Genomic DNA, 20448 nt, shown 5'->3' with positions numbered 1-20448 from the left:
CTGGACCTAAGTATTTGTCCATTTGTAATGTCTGTCCAGGATATCTATATATACACAGATGGGGCAGCATTATGTATTGTTCATACATCTGCATGTCATAATCTGGGACATAGACATTTTTCATCTCTTTTGTTTTCCTATGTGGATGATGATAGGCTTTGTTGAATAATGATAGGTCTTTTCCAGAAAGTTCTCACGTGTTTTAATAGTGCTGCTATAACTTGACATGTTATACCAAAAAAACCACATTCTATACACAAGACTCATGAGGAAAATAGGCTTAGGGCACAATTATTAAAATCTTCATCTGTAACATGTTATAAAAAGATAAAAACAAAAATGATAGTGTACTTTTATATTTGTTAAAAGGTTAATATATATATATATATATACATATATATAATTTTTATAGTAAATGGTGGCAGCATCTGTAGCCTTGGATTGCTGTTCAATGGTCCTCCTCATATCCCTTTCTCTCTGTCATTGTAACATGTAGACAATTTGGGCGGACCAAAATTGGGTCATGGCAGAAGAGGGTTGTTGGTTTAGTGAAATGGACCAGTCTTCTGCTTACATTCCTACTCCACCAGAATATATGCAATATAAATAGTGCTTTATCTTGACAGAGGACTGAAGTTTGGAAGTGGGCACCAGAAGTGTTACAGCTTATGAGTTATTGGGAAGTGGTGTGATTTTCTGTATTCATGATGTTTCTTGTGGAAGAAATTGAGCAGAAGCAAAATCAAAATGACATGCTTAAAATGTTCTCTAATACATCAGTCATGTTGGAATAAACACGTGTTATATGAGACAAACATTCTAGCAGTACTACCTGTACTCAGTGCAACCAGCACAATGGCATATAAGAAATCTATCTTGGCTTATACATATCAATAGTAAACACCTGTCAATTAGTAAACATTTATTAAGTGCCCACTTACTATCAAGAATTGTGCTAAGCATTAGGAATATGAAGAAAGTCAAGAAACAGGCCTTGCCTTTGAGAAACTCAATCTAATGGTGGAGACAACATGTAAACAACTCTATGCAATATATAACTATATATATATGTATGTATGTGTATGTGTGTATATGTACATATATGTGCACATATCTGTGTTGAATAGGAAATAATCAGCAAAAGGAAGGCACTAAAATTAAGGGGAATGAGGAAAGGCTTCTTGTAGCATGTGGGATTTTGTTTGGAACTTGAACAAAGCTAGAGAAGATAGGAGGTGGAGATGAGGAGTGAGTGCATTCTAGATAGGGGCAGTAGCCTGTGAAAATGCCCAGAGATGAGAAAGAGAGAATGTCTTACTTGAGCAATGTCACTCTCTTCTGGCAAACAATAAGCTTCTCTCTTTATAATTTTAATTGTTTTTTATGATCAGAATTGTCGTAATTATAATAGTTCTCTGGCAATTTAGGCTCAAGAATGGAACAAAATGATACTTGTGAAGCATTTAGAAATTAAGATATGATTTACCTCACCATGCAGGAGAAAGATATTCAGGAAGGGCCATTTAAGAAAGACATATGGATTGAGTCTAGTTTGATGTGTCTGCCATCTCAACCCTCTGGATCAAGTTAGAGATCAGAAGGTCATATCAATAGCCCAGTCCTTGTTTTCTGTTCCATTCTTGAGCTTAAACTGCAAGAAAACTGGTATGAGTTAGATCTCTTTTACATACTTCCCTGATAATTTTAGGACCTTTTAGGAAAAAAAAAAACTATTTGAGTCCACATCAGAACTGGAAGAACAGAGGAAGATTATGTTCTATTATAAGAGGGTTGTTAGACAGAGTTATATATATTTTAAAATTCTTTCAAGGAATCTCAACTTTTCTAAAACAGTTGGAAGACAAGACTCAAGGTAGCATTTTGCCGACTTCAGTATTTCAAGTATTTTTTTAGTTAACAGCCACCATAGTGAGATCTTATACTGTAATCTCTGTCTTTCAATCAATTGCCTTATGGTAAAGATCTGATCTACTGTGAAATATTGCTTAGAAAAACCTGTCTGTTCCCTACTAATACTCAAAAACAAAGGCTTGTCTTTTTAATGCCAGTATTATTCTGATGGATACGTATATGCTTTGATTTATGGACCACTGCAGTCTCCAAAGAATTAAAAATGAATATTTTATAAAAGGTAGTGGAGAAGCACATAGTGGATATGAACAGACTGCCACAAATAACAAATCAGGAACTCTAAGAAAAGTATAATAATTTAAATGAAGATGGGCTAATTATGTAGTTAAGAAGGAGTTATAACTAAGCCCTTGACAGACTATGTTGGATGGATCCCATGTGGCAGACTTATGGAGAAGATGAATAAATGAATTAAAACTAGACTGTGCTATATATTTCCCTGTGATACAAGATAAAAACTAGGTAGTTGACATAGGGATACTCATCAGAAGCCAAAGGTGACATCCATCCAACTCCCTGTTAAAAATATCAGCAGAAAGAAAGCCTACCTATGTGAGATTATAGTCAGCTAGAAGTTTCTGGAGCAAATAAATAGTTTAAAATTGGAATGAAGCAGACTGAAGTGGAAGAGTACTAAAGTGACTCTTTTTTAGTAAGATATAAAACATTATAAAAATATTGTACTGTATGTAGAAGTATCTTTCACAGTTATAAGAAACTGTTACTTCTTTCTCCTGATTGGTAATTGGTTTTTTGGGGTTTTTTTTGGGGGGGATCATCATTTTAGGAAGGATTCAACCATGATTCTGCTCATTCCTTGAGGTTAAAAATGCTATAAATAGTTTTCTTTGTAGTTCTAAATATATTTTTTAATGCCTTTAAAAACATTTTTTTGAAAATGGGTCTTCATTAGATTGTGTCAAAGGGGTCTATGACATAAAAAAAAAAGGCTAAGCGCCCTGCCATAGACCAGGACTTAATAAATTTTTTCTATTCACAACCTCTTTTTGCCTGACAAGTTTTTACATGACCCTGGATACATTGATACAGAAAATATGTAAACAAATCAAACATTTACTGGTAAATAATTTCACAACTCCCACATTTAGTTATGCAACTGTATATAGGGTTGTAACCCACAGTTTATTTAAGAAGCTTTGCCTTAAGAGTACTCCTAGGGTTTTCTGTATTCCTATTATGCTTCAGAATCTTTAAGGTAACAGAAGAATAATTTGAACAATAATAACACCTCTTCCTTGCTCCCAGAACCCACTACATTTACTTCCTTCTTGTGATGACTATGTTAGCACCCTGGTTACCTTAGAATCAGCCAGTCAGGATAAGGAAAAGTCCTTGGTCTTTATTCTTGGTCTTTATGGGTAGGAGTGAATTGGATGGAAGCAGAATCTCTTGAGACCTGCCTCTTTATCTCCTGCCCAGAAGTGACAGTGGCTAGTTTTACTCCACCTTCTAGTCCCTCCTACAATTCTCTGTATACACCAAACGATTGGGCCAGTACAGAATAGTGGGAAGGGCCATTTTCCAAGCATATTCTTATAGAGTATTGTCCAATCAGTAATTAGCCTTAAGTGCTTGGACTTCGGAAACTCAAGAGTTTCAGCCCTTTACACCTTCTAGAAGAAGAACATTAAAAAAAAACATTCTAAGTAGAATGCCTGGGGTAGGGAAAATGCTTAGTGTTACTTTTAGTGTCATTATGCTTTTTACTCAAATATTTTCAAATAGATCATGGTATATAGGTGACAAAAAAGATTAAAGGGAAATATTTTAGTACTACTTATGAAACTTGCCCCCAAAATGTTATTTTAATATATAGAATAGAAAAGAAATCAGAACTTTGTGACCTGTATGTTTTAAATTTAGAGGCAACTGTATTGCATCATGGATAAAGTACTGAGATTATAGTTTAAATTTAACTTCAGACTCTTATTACCTATGTGATACTGGGCAAGTCACTTAGTTTCCTGTGCTATAAAATGGGCATAACAATAACACATATCTCTTTCAATTTTTGTGAGGGTCAAATGAATAATAATTGTAAATCAGTCAGCCCAGGGTATAGAATGTTATTAGGTTTTCTTAGTAAATGATTATTCTCTTCCCTCTAATAATAAAGTTGTTAAGCTGCTATTTTTGTATTAACTATTAAAGTTTTCCAGTAAGTACACTAATCATCTAAAATAAAGAGGTATGCGTGATTATTACCAATATAGAGTAGCTCAAGCATGGCCATAGTACTTATGTTAAGTTTTGTTGAGGTTTAAGGAAGGCAATTTGATTCAGTAAGAGTGCTTTTTATTTGAAGTCATGGCATTTGAATTTGATTTATGATTCAGTTCCATGCTGCCTGTGTGACATTGGGCAAGTTACTGAACCTCCCAGATGAGATCTTAAGATTCTTTCCATTACAAACTCCAGGATCCTTTGAAATGGAGTGATTTGTATTAATATCTTATGTAACCCTTTCGTTATTCATTCAACTTTGAATAGTGATTGCTTATTACCGCCTGAGATGTCTAGATTAAAGAGTTCCACAGTCAATTGGATATATTTGTTTGTAAAGATAAATGTCTCCTTATTTTATAATCATATTTCAAGTAATTTATTAAGCTTATAGAAATTTTTTTTTTTTTTGGCATCTGCAGTCCACAGTATCATTGTTTTCTAGATGAATATTCTAGACACTTTGCTTTTTCTCTGTGGCCCTTTCCCCCTTTTCACACTGCTTTAGAGAGTACTTCTTTTCTCTTTCCTGGTAACTGCCATTCTCTAGTCTTTCTTTGCAATTCTTTTACCCTCTGTGTCACCCTATTAAGTTATCTTCTCCTATTTGTTTCATTATGTATTTGTGAGAGATACTATAAAACTGTTGAGCAAAATTAAAAACATTATTTTTTCATTAAATCAAAATGCACAGCTTCTCTCCTGTTTTCACTTTATAGTGATACTTTTATTTATTATGCTATTAGTCTGATGACAGTCATAATTTATAAGATAATCAAAGATGCTTCTTTTGAGTAACACATCTATATTTGTGGTTATCTTTTTGTAAAGTAAAAAGAGTTAAAAAAAATCCTAATTGAGTCCTGTATGATTAAGATACTAGATTGGATATTTAATTATTTTAAAAAATTAGTTTTATATTAAAATGAAGCTTAGTTTATTGTTCTTTTCAAATTTAAATTATGATATGCCAGTTTGAGAAGTTTTGCATTTACATGGAAAGAAAGTTATGCATTATCATACATATACTGTATGATAGAACAGTATAAAATTAGCTTATTTTATACTTATTGACTGACTGTAAAGAATCTGAAAATACATTTATCTTTAAATGTGTTTTTTATTTTTGTGGTATATTTTTGGATTTCAAAGATTGGAAATTATTTTGAATTATATGCTTATTATAAATAGTGAAAGTTGAGATTTGGCTCTTGATGTTACTAGTTGGAAGATTTGATTAATTTGCTATAGTTATAAACCTTTCTGTTTCAAAGCCATTGATGTTTTTACTTCAAGATTCTTTCCTTCTCACAGTTCACATTTTTCCCCAATTGAAAAGAAGGGAAGAGAAAATGCTCATCGTGAATGAGAGAGCGTGTGTATATGTGTGTGTGTGTGTGTGTTTATATGAGAGAGAGTGTGTATATGTATGTATGTATGAGAGTGTGTATGTGTGTGTGTGTGTGTGAGAGAGAGAGAGAGAGAGAGAGAGAGAGAGAGAGAGTGAGTGAGTGTGTATGTGTGTGTGTGTGTGAGAGAGAGAGAGAGAGAGAGAGAGAGAGAGAGAGAGAGAGAGAGAGAGAGAGAGACAGAGAGAGACAGAGACAGAGAGAGAGAGAGAGAGAGAGAGAGAGAGAGAGAGAGAGAGAGAGAGTGAGTGTGTGTGTGTGTGTGTGTGTGTGTGTGTGTGTGTGTAGTGGGTACTTCCCCCTCACCCCCCAACCCCACCTCTCTCTGTGTTTCTTTGTCTCTCACTTTCAGCAGTCATCTCTCTGGCAGGAAGAAAGGGGAATGACCATTGCAATTATCATTTCATCTATGTAAAATACATCTTGGTTAATTGTTTTCTAAATTTTTTTCTTTTTCAAGGTGTACCTCCTTGGCTCCTGGACCTAGTTGTGATCGATTTAAATTGCATATACCATATGCTGGAGAAACATTAAAATGTAAGTAAATAAAGGCTGCTTTTTTTTTTTTTTTTTTTTTTTTTTTTTTTTGTCTGAGGCAATTGTGATTAAGTGACTTGCTAAGTCACATAGCTAGGTTGTGTTAAGTATCTGAGACCAGATTTGAACTCAGGTCCTCCTGATTTCCGGACTGGTGCTCTATCCACTGTGCCATCTGGCTGCCCCTGGTTATTTTTGAGAGAAACATCAATTATTATACTTTATCTCAAATGATATCTCTATGTACACTTAAAAGTGATACTGCTTTGTGACATGTTTTCCCAGATTCCTAGGAATTATACTTGTTAGTTATGATTATGGCCTGATTAAAAGATCTCTTCTCTCTGCCATGTCTGGTTTTACCCATAGTAAAAAAAAGTGATAGGTATTAAAATGCAATTAGAAGAACAGGGAAGTAAATCTGTTACTTCCATTCATATATTACTAATTAGAAGCACCAATAATGTAGCCATTTATGAATACCTGCCTTATAAATGACTTGGCATTTGATCTGTCTTCCTCTCCCTATCAAATCTGTCAGTCAGTAAATATTTATTAATCTCATTTTTCCCAACTGTTGTCCTTTTGCTGTTCTGTTTCAGTTATTTTTTCTTCTCCTCGTTTCCTACACCTTCCAATGGAAGCCACTTTAGCAAAAGCTCTTTTGCTCCTATGAAACCACAACTTCTGGAACCCCTGTTCATTTCTTTTCAGGACCTCCTTTTCTTCTCTGCTCCCAAGGTTCTTCTATTTGTTTTTTATGTTCTGATGCTTCCCTTAAAATGTCTTTTGAGGCCCTAGTACTAGCAATTCAAACCCAGGAAGTGTAATATCCTTAAGACCATATCTTATAGAGGAACTTAGGAGTGTTGTCATCTTTGGAATCATTGTGAAGAGACAGGTGTTTTTGGCATTGTTTCCCCATAAAATGATCTGAATGGTACGATTCTAAAGCATAATTATATTCCACATAAAATTGTCTGAGGTTAGTATAAATATTGATAGTAAAGTGGAAGATCTGTAGTGCTCAACTTGAAATCAGAAAGACTTTAGTTTGAATCTTCCAACGAGGCTTAGTAAGTAGCTGTGTGAATATAGGCAAGGTACTTAATTTTCCAGCTTCAGTTTCTCCATCTGTAAAATGGCTATAACAACACCACTGCAAAGTTATTTGAGACTCAGATTAGATATTTATCAAGTACTTTATAAACCTTAAGCACTGTTATAAATTCAGTTATTTATTAATAAAATTATTAATAATAAAACTAGAAATAAAGATTTGACTACTTCTTGAAGACCACCCATTTGGAAGTAGTTTCTTCTTAGTCTTAAAGCCTTCTTAGCCTTAAGTACTTATAAGCTAACCCTTGTCTTATCACCTTATCATTTTGTCTCACCAGTGCTTAGCATAGTTCACTACATATAATAGACACTTAAATATTTTTGAGTGAAAGGATAAATGAATGATATAAAAAAATTCAGTATAGTAAAAAGTTAGTTATTAACTTCTAAGTTTAATAGTTCTACTATGCTGCTAGATATTATGTTAGGTAGCATCTTCATTTATCTTGGTTATCATCCATTTTACTTTTTACATTTTTATAAGCTTTGAAAATCTTTATTCTCCAGCATACATGCTATTTTTAGCATCTAATTAGAGAGGCAGGTCACCTCAGATTTTTAGCAAGTATTCTAAAAAAGGTCTTTTGAAAAGAAATTAGTAAGTCTTTTTTTATACATTAGACATTCTCTCTTTTAGTGGTAATGCTAGTTTTTATACTTTTGGGTATTTTTATGCTTCTTGGAATGAAGTAATTTTTGAGGATTTCTTTGTATTGGTATTTCAAGATACTATAATAGTTTCTTAGAATTCATAATACATCAGATATATTATTTTGTAACTAGCAGCAAACTTTTCTTAAGAAAATCATCATTTTTGTAGAAATAGTAATATGAAATATAATCTATTAGTTGTCATTGTGATATATTTTACCAGAAATTTTTTTTTCTTTTGGATTTAAACCACTTTTTACTCTTTTACAAAGAATCATAGAGTGATAGAACTGATGCAAAGATTTTATAAGTCACTTAGTCCAGCTTATTGTTTTTGTGAATGAAGAAATTGACCTTGAACATAAAGAAGTACATTAAGAATTAATAAGTCTTCATATAATCCTGAGAAAGTATAGTATATTAGATGGAATTCTACTCTTAATGAGGAAATCCTTATTCAGACTCAATTTCTCATGTTCAATAGCTGTGTGACCCTTGGTAAAATTAATTTTAGGGTGAACCTAAATATCAACAATAGTACATATTCACTACTAACACTTAGTACCTTGAGGTAGTTGTTATTTCAGTGAGTTCCACAATCACCAATTATATATGCTTAGCTTTTCTTCCAAGTTAGCAAAAAACTGTTCACACAAGAAGTGTTATAATCTATTGACATCAAGATCAAGTCCTATGATAGTTTTGTCTTGGGACTACTTTTGTTGAATGTGAATATTTAGTTTGGAGAGGATAAGTCTGTGACTAGTCCAGCATTTTGTGCTGCCCGTCACCTTTTTACATTCTGTCTCTGTCTCTTCTTACAATGATACAGTCTATTAAATATCAGTACATACATGCAGAATACTTTCCAGAGATGTCTATATAGATGATAAAGTTGATGCATACATTGCCAGAACTAGTTCAGTGTTTGGGAGGCTCCAAAGGTAAGTATGGGAGAGGGAGTGGTATTAGGCTGCCTACCAGATTGAAAGTTTACAGAATCATTGTTTTACACCTATGAAACTTGGACAGTGTACCAGCACCATGTTAGGGTCCCTTAGAATAACTTTGGAATCGATTTTGTACAGTGTGAGGCATAGGAGATGCTGGCAGAGGACCATCCAGCATGATGTGCTCACATTCAAGAAAGCTTTGTCAGCAAAACAGAATGCATTAACTCAAAAGAAATATGAAACGTGTAAACTGATAGACATCTTCTCTCCAAATATTCATAAGGAGTACTTGTGCTTGACCTATTGTAGATAGAACCTTCTGAGCTTATATTGATCTGATCATCCATAGTTGTTCATATTATACTTTGTCCTCCACATAGTGATGTCATTTTGGTCCTCTTTGAACACAAAGGACAGCAACCAACCAACCTCAAAAAGTTGTTATATAAAAGTACTTTAAAAACTCTAAAGTGTTATTTAAACATATTATTATTCCAAAAAATCATGAATAATGATTAGGAAAAAAAGGCAAAGTAATGATGAATAGAATCTATAGTACACTGAAGTAAAATCCTACAAATTTATTTCACCAAGAAATAAGATGGCCAAACTTAAGAATTTCATTATCAAGCAACAAATATTTCATGTATTCAAGAAAAATGCTTTTATATTTTAAGGAAAACAATTTCAGATTGCTTAACATAGTTTAAGAAGTGAAAGCACAAAATAGAATATGTTAATCTGAAAAAGATGATTCTCTTTCATTCTCAAATATGTGTTGGTCCACAGTCAGTCTTCATAGTTCTCTCTGAAGATGGGAATGGCATTTTTCATCTAAAGTTTATTGGGATTGCCTAGGAGCACTGAATTGTTGAGTAAAACCAAATATATAATAGTTGATCATCGTACAATTTTGTTGTTGCTGTGTACAGTGTTTTCCTAGTTCTGTTTGCTTTACTCACCATCAATTCATGTAAATCTTTCCAGGTTTTTCTAAAATCAGCCTGTTTATTATTTTTATAAAACAACATTTATTACTTTCATATACCATAACTTATTCAGCCATTCCCCGGTTGACAGGCATGCACTCATTCTCTAACTCTTTGCCACCACAAAAATATCTGCTACAAACATTTTTGTACTTATGGGTCCTTTTTCTTTTTTCTTTTTTTTTTTTTACGATCTTTTTGGGATATAGACCCAGTAATGGCACTGCTGGATCAAAGGGTATGCACTGTTTTATAGTCCTTTGAGTAGATTTCCCAATTCTTATCTAGAATGGTTGAATCTGTTCACAACTCCAAGAATGCATTAACAACACCCAAAGTTCAATAAGCAGAAGAAGCATTAGAAACAGCAAAATCTGCAAACAACTAGTCCTCCCCCCCTCCCCTGCATTTTCCCTTTTTCTAATGAGGGACAAATCTGTTTTCTCATATTCAATCCCTTTAGTCTGCTTTGAAGGTAAACTCAGTTTCGAAGAAATCTAGTAAAACTTGGAAAAGGTTTAAATTCCTAGGCATAAAGACTCACTAAAATTGGAAGACCCAAAATGGTTTACTGAAGTTACCATGAAGTTAAAGTTCTTAAAGTTGCAGAGAATATTCATATCTCTCTTTGCTGACTGACCACAGATCACAGTTTGCTCTGTAATTTACCAGAAATAGAAAATACCTCTCAGTAAGCTACTTCCATCTCTAGAGGCATTACCAAAGCCAGTCTAGCTCATGAAATCCAGTCTAGGCTCATCTTCTTTTGAAGACACATTTGTCATTCAATATTGGTCAAAGAGATTTACCTTATCCATAATGGATAGTTATAGTTAATAAGGATCATTACTAAGGACACTTTGATTTAAGTTAATTAAGTAAAGCTTCCTTATCAGACACCATGTCTTGCTACTACTACTAACTACTTTCTAGATAACTCTTAAGACCACAATATTATCTGTCATACCTTGAATCTAGTGGCGACTACTTTTGCCTGATGAAGGATAGGTTTCAGCATCCCTCCTAGGGGAAAGCAACATTGCAGGTAGGGTAATTGAGGGTGATACTAAAATCTATCAGGTCACCTTTGAACATTTCATTTATCTATTCCCTTATATCCATCCCCACATCATTTCTAACCATCATGTGAATCTTCCTCTACTCCAGCTTTTACCATGTCCCCAATTCCATATCTGCCTACCTGTTTTATTGTGTCTTCTGCATGCTCTACAAGTAACAAACTTCATCTTACTTCACAGTATTTCTTCTTTACTATCTTTACTACTCAGAGGCTTGAATTTTCTAGATAACATTTCATTCTTGGTTGTGCTTTCTAGTACTGGATGTACTTTTTTTTCATACCCTCACTGGTGATGGTGTCAGAGTGTTGAAATATTCTTTATTCCTTATCATTATTTTTAAACTTTCTATCAACATTAATCAGAATCACCTTTAAGATTCAGTCAGTTGAAGTTTATCACATGATCTAAATTCTGGCAATATCTATTTATCCCCAGAATATTCTCCCTTCTTTCTTTGTGAGTTCTCCTGGTTCATATTCTTAACTCTCTACCTCAACTCCTACTTTTATTCTAGAATATTTCAACATGAATATCTTCCCCTGCGTTCTTTAACTTTCCAATTTTTCAGTCTCAGCATCCTTAGCATCACTCCTTTACTTCATCTTTCTATCACTTCCAAATGCTACACTTTTCATGTTCAAGAACTTCATTTTCTTTATTGGATTACTTATATATGTATATCTATATCTATATCTATATCTATAGATATAGATATAGATATACATATACGCACATATTATATATACATATATATATATGTATATATACATATATATACACACATACATATATACACATACACACATTTATTATTCCCTTTCATCTGTATATTTTACTACTACTAAATCTATTCATCATCTTTACTGGTACCTCAACTTCATATAATCTATTAGAACTTTCTTCAATATTTTATTCCCTTACTTATTTCATAGTCTCTTGACATCATCTCCATTATCTCCTTTACATCAGGCTATTATGATAGGATTCTTTTTGCCAAGACCAATTTATATACATATACCCTTGATTCTATCCCTTCCTGACTTTTCCAGAAGATTGCCTCTACTAACATTTCCATTTTATCTTTAATCTTATTGATTCCTTTGCCTACAATTATGTCTCTAGTTCTCACATACTTAAAAACAAAATAAAACAAAACAAAAAACCTCACCTGCTATCTTTGTGTATCTTTCCTCTCAGCTATAATCCTTGAACAAACTTTTATATTCTGTGCCTCTACTTACTCTTCTATTGCTTTCTTCTAAATTTGCAGTTTGACTTCCACTATCATCCTTTAACTGAAGTAGATTTCTCCAGAATTGCCAGCGATCGTTTAATCATTAAACCTTATTTCTCAATCCTCATCCTACTTGACCTCTTTGAACCATTTGAAACTATTGACCATGTTTACCCCCTAAGTATTCTGTTTTGATTTTTTGGATAGTCTTTTCTCTATTTCATTTTCTCTTCTCTGTCTTTCTGCTTTCCCTAAGTCTTTTCTTTTTCTTTTTCTTTCTTTCTTTCTTTCTTTTTTCTTTCTTTTTTTTTTTTTTTTTGGCCAGATCTTTATCCATGCCCTATCTACTAACTGGGTGTATCCCTCAAGGCTCTGTCCTGGTCTGTTTGTGTCTGTAGTCTATCATTTTGTGATTCCAGCAGCTCTTAGGAGTTAAATCATAGTTATTCTACAGATGATTTATAGAAATATAATTATAAAGCTACGTTCTCTTCTGATATCCATGCATCACTAGCTGCCTATTGAATATTTCAAATGGGATTCTGTAGTCATTTCAAATTCAATATATCCCAAACTGAATTTATTACCTTTACCCTCCAAATCTTCCCCTCTTCTTATTTTTTCTATTACTATTGAGGATATCACAAGTATATCCATTCATCCAGGTCTGAAAGCTGAATATTACCCTTGACTTTTCATTCATCTTACATATCAATCAGTTACTAAGTTAAATTCTTTCTCTGAAATAACTCTATTATATTTCTTTCTACTCACACAGCCACCATTTTAGTTCAAGGTCTTCATTATCTGTTTCTTGTACTATTGCAGTAGCCTTCTAATTAAACTCCCTGGCCCAGAATGGCATGTGAAAAAGAGTATAGATACTATCAACAAAGAGATGGAAGAGAACATGGGTTCAGAATGGTAGGGGATAGGTCAAGAGTGAAATGTAACAGAGGGATAGCCCATATGTTTAGCTAGTGATTGCAAGGACACAGGAAGGCTCCCAGAATATTAGCCTACTTACCTCAGTAGAAAATTTATGACAAGACATTGACAAGAAATCCTGAATGGCTTATGACTTCTGCCACTAGAGAGAATACTCATATATGGAATTAAACAAGTGTATTAAAATCCTTTAACTATAGTAGGTCTGTAGATTATTCCATGTAGAAATAGAATATTACTATCTTGGAATCACAACTTTCATATACTTGTCAATTTAGAACTACTTGTACTACCTTACTTTATTATCAGTGCTTTAGTTTTTCAGGATGTGTATGTGACTGAGACATGGATAAAGCTGACTCCTTAATGCTCTGATGGATCGATGATTTCATTGTCTTTCGTACTCTATTGACAATGCAGGCCATAACCCATTGATGTCTGCATATAGAGTGACTCTTTCTTTTTTTAAATCCAAATTTATTTTATTTGAAGAAACAGAATAAGAAAAAAGAAAACCAGAAAAGCAATGCAAAACAAAATTAAACAGAAGAAAAGAGAACATCATCATGTGTCCAGCAGAAGATCAGGGAGGATTCAAAATATATAACAACAAATATCAATTTAAGAAAGTTTATATATCAGTAGAAGAAATTATATTCATGAATGTTCGTCTTTTCTTTGCTTCTTTGTAAATTGTTCTTTTGTTCTCTGCTGAATACCTTTTTTATTTTATTCTTTTTTTCCTCTTTTCAACCCCCTCCCCCACCTCAGGAAGGCATATAATTAAGAAAGGATATATTTATATTTACATATATGTGTATGTACATATACACACATACACACACATATATCTCCCTTTTATCTCCTCCCCCTACCCCCCCACGGAAAGTATAATTAAGAAAAGATATTTTTATGTATACATATCTATATAGATATATACATACATATATACACACTCTCACACACACATGTCTTTCCTATCCTTACTGACTCTTCCATTAAATTCTGCTCCATAACTTGGCTTACTATTACTTAACCTCCCCCTACCCAAGGATACCTTCTTTCTCCATTTGCTTCTTCATCCACCTATCCTTTCCCCCTTATTTCTTTATGTAGATTTTAAAGGATGTGTGTGTGTGTGTGTGTGATGGTGCCCTTTGAACCCATTCCTAGTGTAATTAGATTTAAGTAGAGCCTTCCTTCTCTCTCTAATGCCTCTGTGTCTATTCTTCCTCCCCACCTCATTTGTATAACATTACTATTTTTACTTTTAGTCTGCCAATTTTTTTTTTTTGAGGTTATGCTAACATATAGTATACATTTCCCATGTATTGTTTACATGTTTAAACAGTTTGTGAGTATTCTTTAAAGCTTCCATTGAAACATTCTGGGGTTTTTTAGATATCCTGGCAATACAGTAAACTAATGTCTCCTTTCTATGTCTTCATCTCTTCTCTTGCTTCTATTTGGAATCAATTAACAAGTGTTGCTTAAGTGCTTATTTAATTGAACTGCTTTTTATTATTGATATCCTCAGCTTAAATATTATTGGTATCTGAGTTCAGGGCAATTGTAAGAAACAATTTCTATCTTATTATCAGATAAAATAAAGCAAATAGAAATTTTACAAGGCAAGAAAAAGCTGAAGAATCTGAGGTGATTGAAAAATCTATGCCAAATACAACCTATAGTTTGCAACATAATAAAAAGTGGATGGCTAAAATATAGTTTATCTATAGTGGAGGGAGAAGATGGACATACTTAGAATGAAATTTTAAAAATCTTTTTTAAGTTTTATGGCAGGAATCCAGCTGAGAGACCAAATATAGCACAAAGTAGAGATATTTAAAAAGCTGGCCATCCTGCTATAATCCTTAATAGTTTAAAGGACCTGAATAAAACCAGTATATGCTGCAGCTGTATAAGCCACCATGAAAAGGTTGCTTGAGAAAGCTATTGAAGACTTTCACAAAGTCAATGGAAGATTCTAACAGTATCTATGGCATTCACAGGAGCAAACTTGAACATCATATTCTTCAATTAATGGCATTGAAAAAGAAACATGTGGAATGGAATCCAGAAAACAAAAGTAGATAAAAAATTATGGATATCCATAACAATTTAAAAGTGAAAGCTGAAAGATTAACACTATATGTGTCAAGATAGTTTAAAAAATACAACAAAATCAGCAATTGTGTCAATGCAAAACTAAGTTTTAGAGATTTGATTTAGATTAAAAACTCTTGAAGAAGGATAAAAAAAATTTCTGGTTACTTATATGGTTGGGAAAGGTACAATATTTCTTTCAAAGTAGAAAGTTTAATTAAACTGAAAACAAAAGTCAGTTAATCAACAAGTATTTATTAAGTGCCTATGTTCCAAGAATTGTTTCAGGTGGTATGAGAGAAATACAATGAAAGAAATAGTTCCTACGTATAAGAAATTTATATTTTAATGGGGGGGGGGAACTCCTGGGGAGGTAACTGAAGAGTGGAAGAGATTGGAAAAGTTAAGGGAATTCCGTTTTTGGATAAGACCCCCCCCCCCCCCATGCTGATGGGAGTTCCATAGTAAGACAGCATTTGAGGCATAATACTGATTCAGAAGCAGAGCCTGAGAAGGAAAGTTGGTGTTTTGGATTCATCTTGAGGGAAGAGAAGGATTCTTTGAGACATTAGTGGAGAAGGAATTCCAGATATGGGGAATAGCAGCTTTCTTAGTTCAAATGTCCTTCATATAAACATGAAAAAAAAATCTGTTGTAAATGGAGGCTTTGTCTTTTCTGTCACTCTCTCTTGCTATTTTCTTTCTTTCTTTCTTTTTTTAATCTATAAGAACAAAACAGCAATAATTCCTCCCTTCCCCATTAACAGCTATTGACTACATATTCTTGTAGCAGTTAATAAAGACCACATGATTTTTAACCTCCACAATTCTCTGATCTTGTGATCTAGTCCAACTGCCTCATTATATAGATGAGGAAACTGAGTTCTAGAAAGAGGCAATGACTTCCTGAGATTTACATGGTTCGTTAGTTGTAGAATTATATCTAAAACCTATGTTGTAGCGCTCCTACTATTTAGAATTTTCTTACTTATTATAACTAGTTGTTTGAGAGGAGTGACAATTTTGAATGGAAAAAGGGAAAAAAAAGGATGGATTTCTGTATTTGGACTTTTTCTAAAATGTTATCTTACCCTCTTTTTTTTTTTTTATTTGAAGGGTTCTTTAAAAATTGGGGGTAAAAATTTGTGTCTACCTCATAAGAACATACAGGTGGCATATTTATTGATGATAATTGAAGTCCAAGACAATATGATTAGTATATGTCAAAGTTAAACTTTTTACTACTATAAGGTCATACTTTATACTTATGTTTAAAACTCTCAATTGCAAAAAAACCCAGTTTGCCAATGAATTTAAATAAGAACATTCATCATCAGTATGAGTGGTGAATTTAACCCTCTTTGAATATTGAGCAATTTGTGACCATATGTTAAATACCATAAGACAGCTTTAAAGATTTGGTTTCTGGCCATTGCCAGATTGCTTCGTAGGAGTACAACAGCATTGAAAAGCATTGACAATGTTTTCATTGGCTCTTGGGGGGATATAACAGCTCCTTGATATAACATATAAAAAACCCTGTTTTCAAACAAACCCGTTATATGGAGGTGAAGTATAACAGGAATCCATTTTCCCATTGAAATGTGTAAAACTTACCTCTGACTACAAAGTGGAAAAATCAACATGGTAAAGATTGTGTAGGAGGATGGACAGGTAATTTAAAATAGTAGCATTGAATACAGAGGGTAAGCCGAGGAATAGTGACAAATGCTCTTATTCTTTTTAGAGTGTGTATTGGTCTTTATAAGACATTAAAAAAAAATTACATGTTACTCATTCATTTTCTTCTTGCCAACTTTTATGGTGTTAAAATTGTTTTTTAATGTTAATGCTGATTTCATGCCATAAGGACTGCCAATTAGGGTTTTTTTTTTTAAACTTCCAGGAGAATGATTCATTATCTGATGAAGTCAAATATTAATTTTTCTCCTTACCATAAGTTCAGAATGTCTATGAATCATTTGTGGTATTCAGTAGGATCATGGCAGAAAGAAGGAAGTCTTGTGCCAACAAACAAGATAGTTTTAATTTTGCCACTTCTACACTTGGACAGTAAATTACTGGATAGTCCCACTGGCACCAGCAAAGGACAGTGTTTAAAAAAGTATGTTAGCAGGGCCAAGAGCCTCCTAAAAGATTTTCATTAATTAGACAGTTAACCTCACAGTGCCCTCATGTAGCTCTTAAAACTAAAGATTTTTAGTGCTGGTTCTGATTTGTACTGATTGAGGGAATTTCCTCACATGGAGCTACTTTTAAATTCAGTTAATTCAAAGATCAGCTTCAAAAAAAAAAAAAAGAACCTATCACCAAATCCTGCACGATTTTAGGTAAGAAAACAACAAACACTGCTTCTTAGCTAATGCTAGAGAAGATAGCAGTTTGGAATCACTGTTGTTATATTATATTAGTAAAGTGGCAAACATTAGATTGATTTTAATTTTCTTGCTCCTACTGTCTCCTCTCAAATTTATTTTTATTTTTTTATTTGTATATTTACTTGTATTTATTTGTATACATGTTATCGCCTTAGATAAAATACAAGTTCTTTGAAAATAGATTTTTTTCAATTTTATTTTTCTGTCTCAAAGCCCATATTTTCTTTCATACACACACATTCCCCTATTGATAGATAGCTGTAGAGAATATGTATATATGCACACTCACATGTATTTATATGTGTATGTGTATCTCGTTTTTATACACACACACATACATGCACATATACACTCACATATAAACACACAGATAGCATGAATATATATTAAGAAGTTAAACTCAAATGAAGAAATCCAAGGATCAGAGCAGGGAAGCATTATAGCGATAATGTGGATTTAGGGACAATTGGAAATGATATTGTCACTGGAATACTTGAGGAGATGATGAAGAGCACAAAAAAGAGGCCACAAATTGGGCATAGGGGCATGCTACAATATTAATGAAGACTTCAAGATGTTTCCTAAAGCTTTTTTTATCCCTTTAAAAACAGAGTAACCAATACATTTTTTGACTTGCGTTAGTGATAATTTCATCCTTCAAAAAGTAGAGGAAGTAATGGGGAGAACTGGTGCCATGACAGTAATAATATTTAGTAGTTACTTAGTGCTTTAAAGTTTACTACTTGTTTTACAAACATTATCTCATTTTATCTTCATGATAGTCCATGGATTAAGTGTTTATTCTTCCTTTTGCAGATGAGGAAACTGAAGTAGATAGACCTAAAGTCACCTATTCAGGGTCAGACAAATTAATGTCTGATTTGGACTCATGTCTTGCTAACTCCAGTTCCAGTGCTTTACCCAGTGTGCCACCTTGTTGCTTTTTAATTAGTACTTTATAGAAAAATATGCCTGATGTGGACACAGAAGAAAGATGTGGATTTGTATCTGGGATTTGACACTTAGTTTTGTGACATGGTCACTGAACCCATCTGGACTTTAATTTTCTAATATATAAATGAGGTGACTGGACTAAATAAAGGCTACTTCTAGATCTAGTTCATCAAGTTTCTGATCTGATCTGATCTAGACATTATTCTTCCCAGGGAAGAAAAACTGGTTATTAAAGTAGGAATACGGTAACCTTGGGGAACATCTTCCCCACAGATGGCTGTTACAGTTTATTGCAATAATTGTGCAACATAGAGTAGATTTAATAAAAATGTGTAGACTATTAGACTTTTATTTTGGCATATTATATCTTATATAAAGGAAGACCCAAGGTTGATAATGAGATGCTTAGTGGTGTGAACATGGGAGTGATGCCAGTGAGGGAAGAACATGACCATGCATATTACTGAAGCTTTTATGCAGTAATTTTCAGGCATAAATCATAAGGAAGAAGGTGGTGATTGTTTAGTGGAAAAGAGACCTTTCTGACTTGGCATACATAGCTTCATCAATTCTTCACCCTTTCTAAATATGTGGGAATTAACTGGGATCCATCTTTGCCATAATGCAGTTATATGAAGCCATATCTTTACAGAGAGAGGATAAATTTTTGCCCAGAGATGTTTGTTTGGTTTTCTTTCACTAATGTCATAGTTCAGAAACCAGGAATTGACTGGCAGAGAGATGATTGTACAAAGGCATGATGAAGCATGGAGAGTTATATATTTCCCAGAACAATTCAGTAAAGAGCATAACTAGAGCTGAGGCAGCCAACCACAGGAGAGGGTTAAGTCCCAAAATCAAGACAAATATTTTGGATTTTCTTATGTGGTTAGATAATAGATTGTTGGGGGGAGAAATAGGGGTTTTAGTGATCTGACAGCTAAGAAAGTTAATATAATTTAGATTGCATTGAGAGAAATATAGTGTTCAGAACTGGGGAAGTGATAATCCCACTGTAATTTGCTTTGATGGCTGGAGAAAATTGTGTTCCATTGTGAATGCTACATTTTCAGATAAATATATTGGAGAATGTCCAGAAGAGGTTAATTATAATGATGAATACTCTTGAGATTATACCATATGAGTATCAGTTGAAGGATATGAAGATAAAAGAGGGATAGAATAATTATCTTCAAGTACTTGAAGGGAAGTTATATGGAAGAGGGATTAGGATTCATTTTGTTTGGGCTTGGAGGTAAGATCTCATGGCAGTAAGGTGAAAGTTTCAGAAAGGAAAATTTAAGTTCAATGTGTGGAAGAAACTTCCTAATATCAAGAGCTAGTCAAGAGTGTATTAGATGCCTTTGGAGGTGGTAGATTTTCTTTCTTTGGAGGCCATCTGGCAGAATTTAGATGATCACTTGTTTGGCATGTTGTAGAGATTTTCTTTTTCATGGGTGGGTTTGACTAGATAGCTTATGAAATCAAATCTCTTCTTCCTTAGAGATTTTGTAAACTCTTTTTTTCCTCACTAGTCTGGAATATAAAGGTATCATGCCTTCCATTTTTTTTCATTACAGAAGTCGCCTATGTTTTAGGATCCTAGCTTATAGCTGGGAAATTGGAAGAGACTTTAGAATTCATCCAAGCCAGCCTCTTCACTGTATAAACGAGGAAACTGAAGGCCAGAGGAGTGAAATGGTCATAGTCACTCTGGGAGTAAATTTAGGAAACTGGATGTGAATCCTTGTTCCCATGTGACATCTCATTTAACTGTAGCAGGTCACTAGAACACTTGCCTTCTACTCTTGATGTAACTGAGATCCTAATTCTCAGTTTTTCTTATGACTAATTGCCACATCAATCTATCTAGTGTGAGGAGAGGGAA

The 20448-nt window shown here is 33.5% G+C and overlaps 1 protein-coding gene across 3 annotated transcripts in view; it reads left to right on the top strand.

Moving 5' to 3' along the window:
• BABAM2 (BRISC and BRCA1 A complex member 2) overlaps window positions 1-20448 on the top strand; it is a 514351-nt gene that overhangs the window by 55902 nt on the left and 438001 nt on the right. For all 3 annotated transcript variants that reach the window (XR_012486190.1, XM_074288294.1, XM_074288295.1), the window contains exon 3: window positions 6046-6122. Coding sequence is in view for 2 of the 3 variants with exons in the window: in XM_074288294.1 (XP_074144395.1) it covers window positions 6046-6122 (77 nt within the window). In the remaining variant the exon portion in view is untranslated. The remainder of the gene's footprint in view (window positions 1-6045; window positions 6123-20448) is intronic.

The sequence above is a fragment of the Sminthopsis crassicaudata genome, chromosome 2 (assembly GCF_048593235.1).
Source record: "Sminthopsis crassicaudata isolate SCR6 chromosome 2, ASM4859323v1, whole genome shotgun sequence".
Classification (NCBI taxonomy): Eukaryota; Metazoa; Chordata; class Mammalia; order Dasyuromorphia; family Dasyuridae; genus Sminthopsis; species Sminthopsis crassicaudata.
This window is presented reverse-complemented; position numbering and strand designations above follow the sequence as displayed.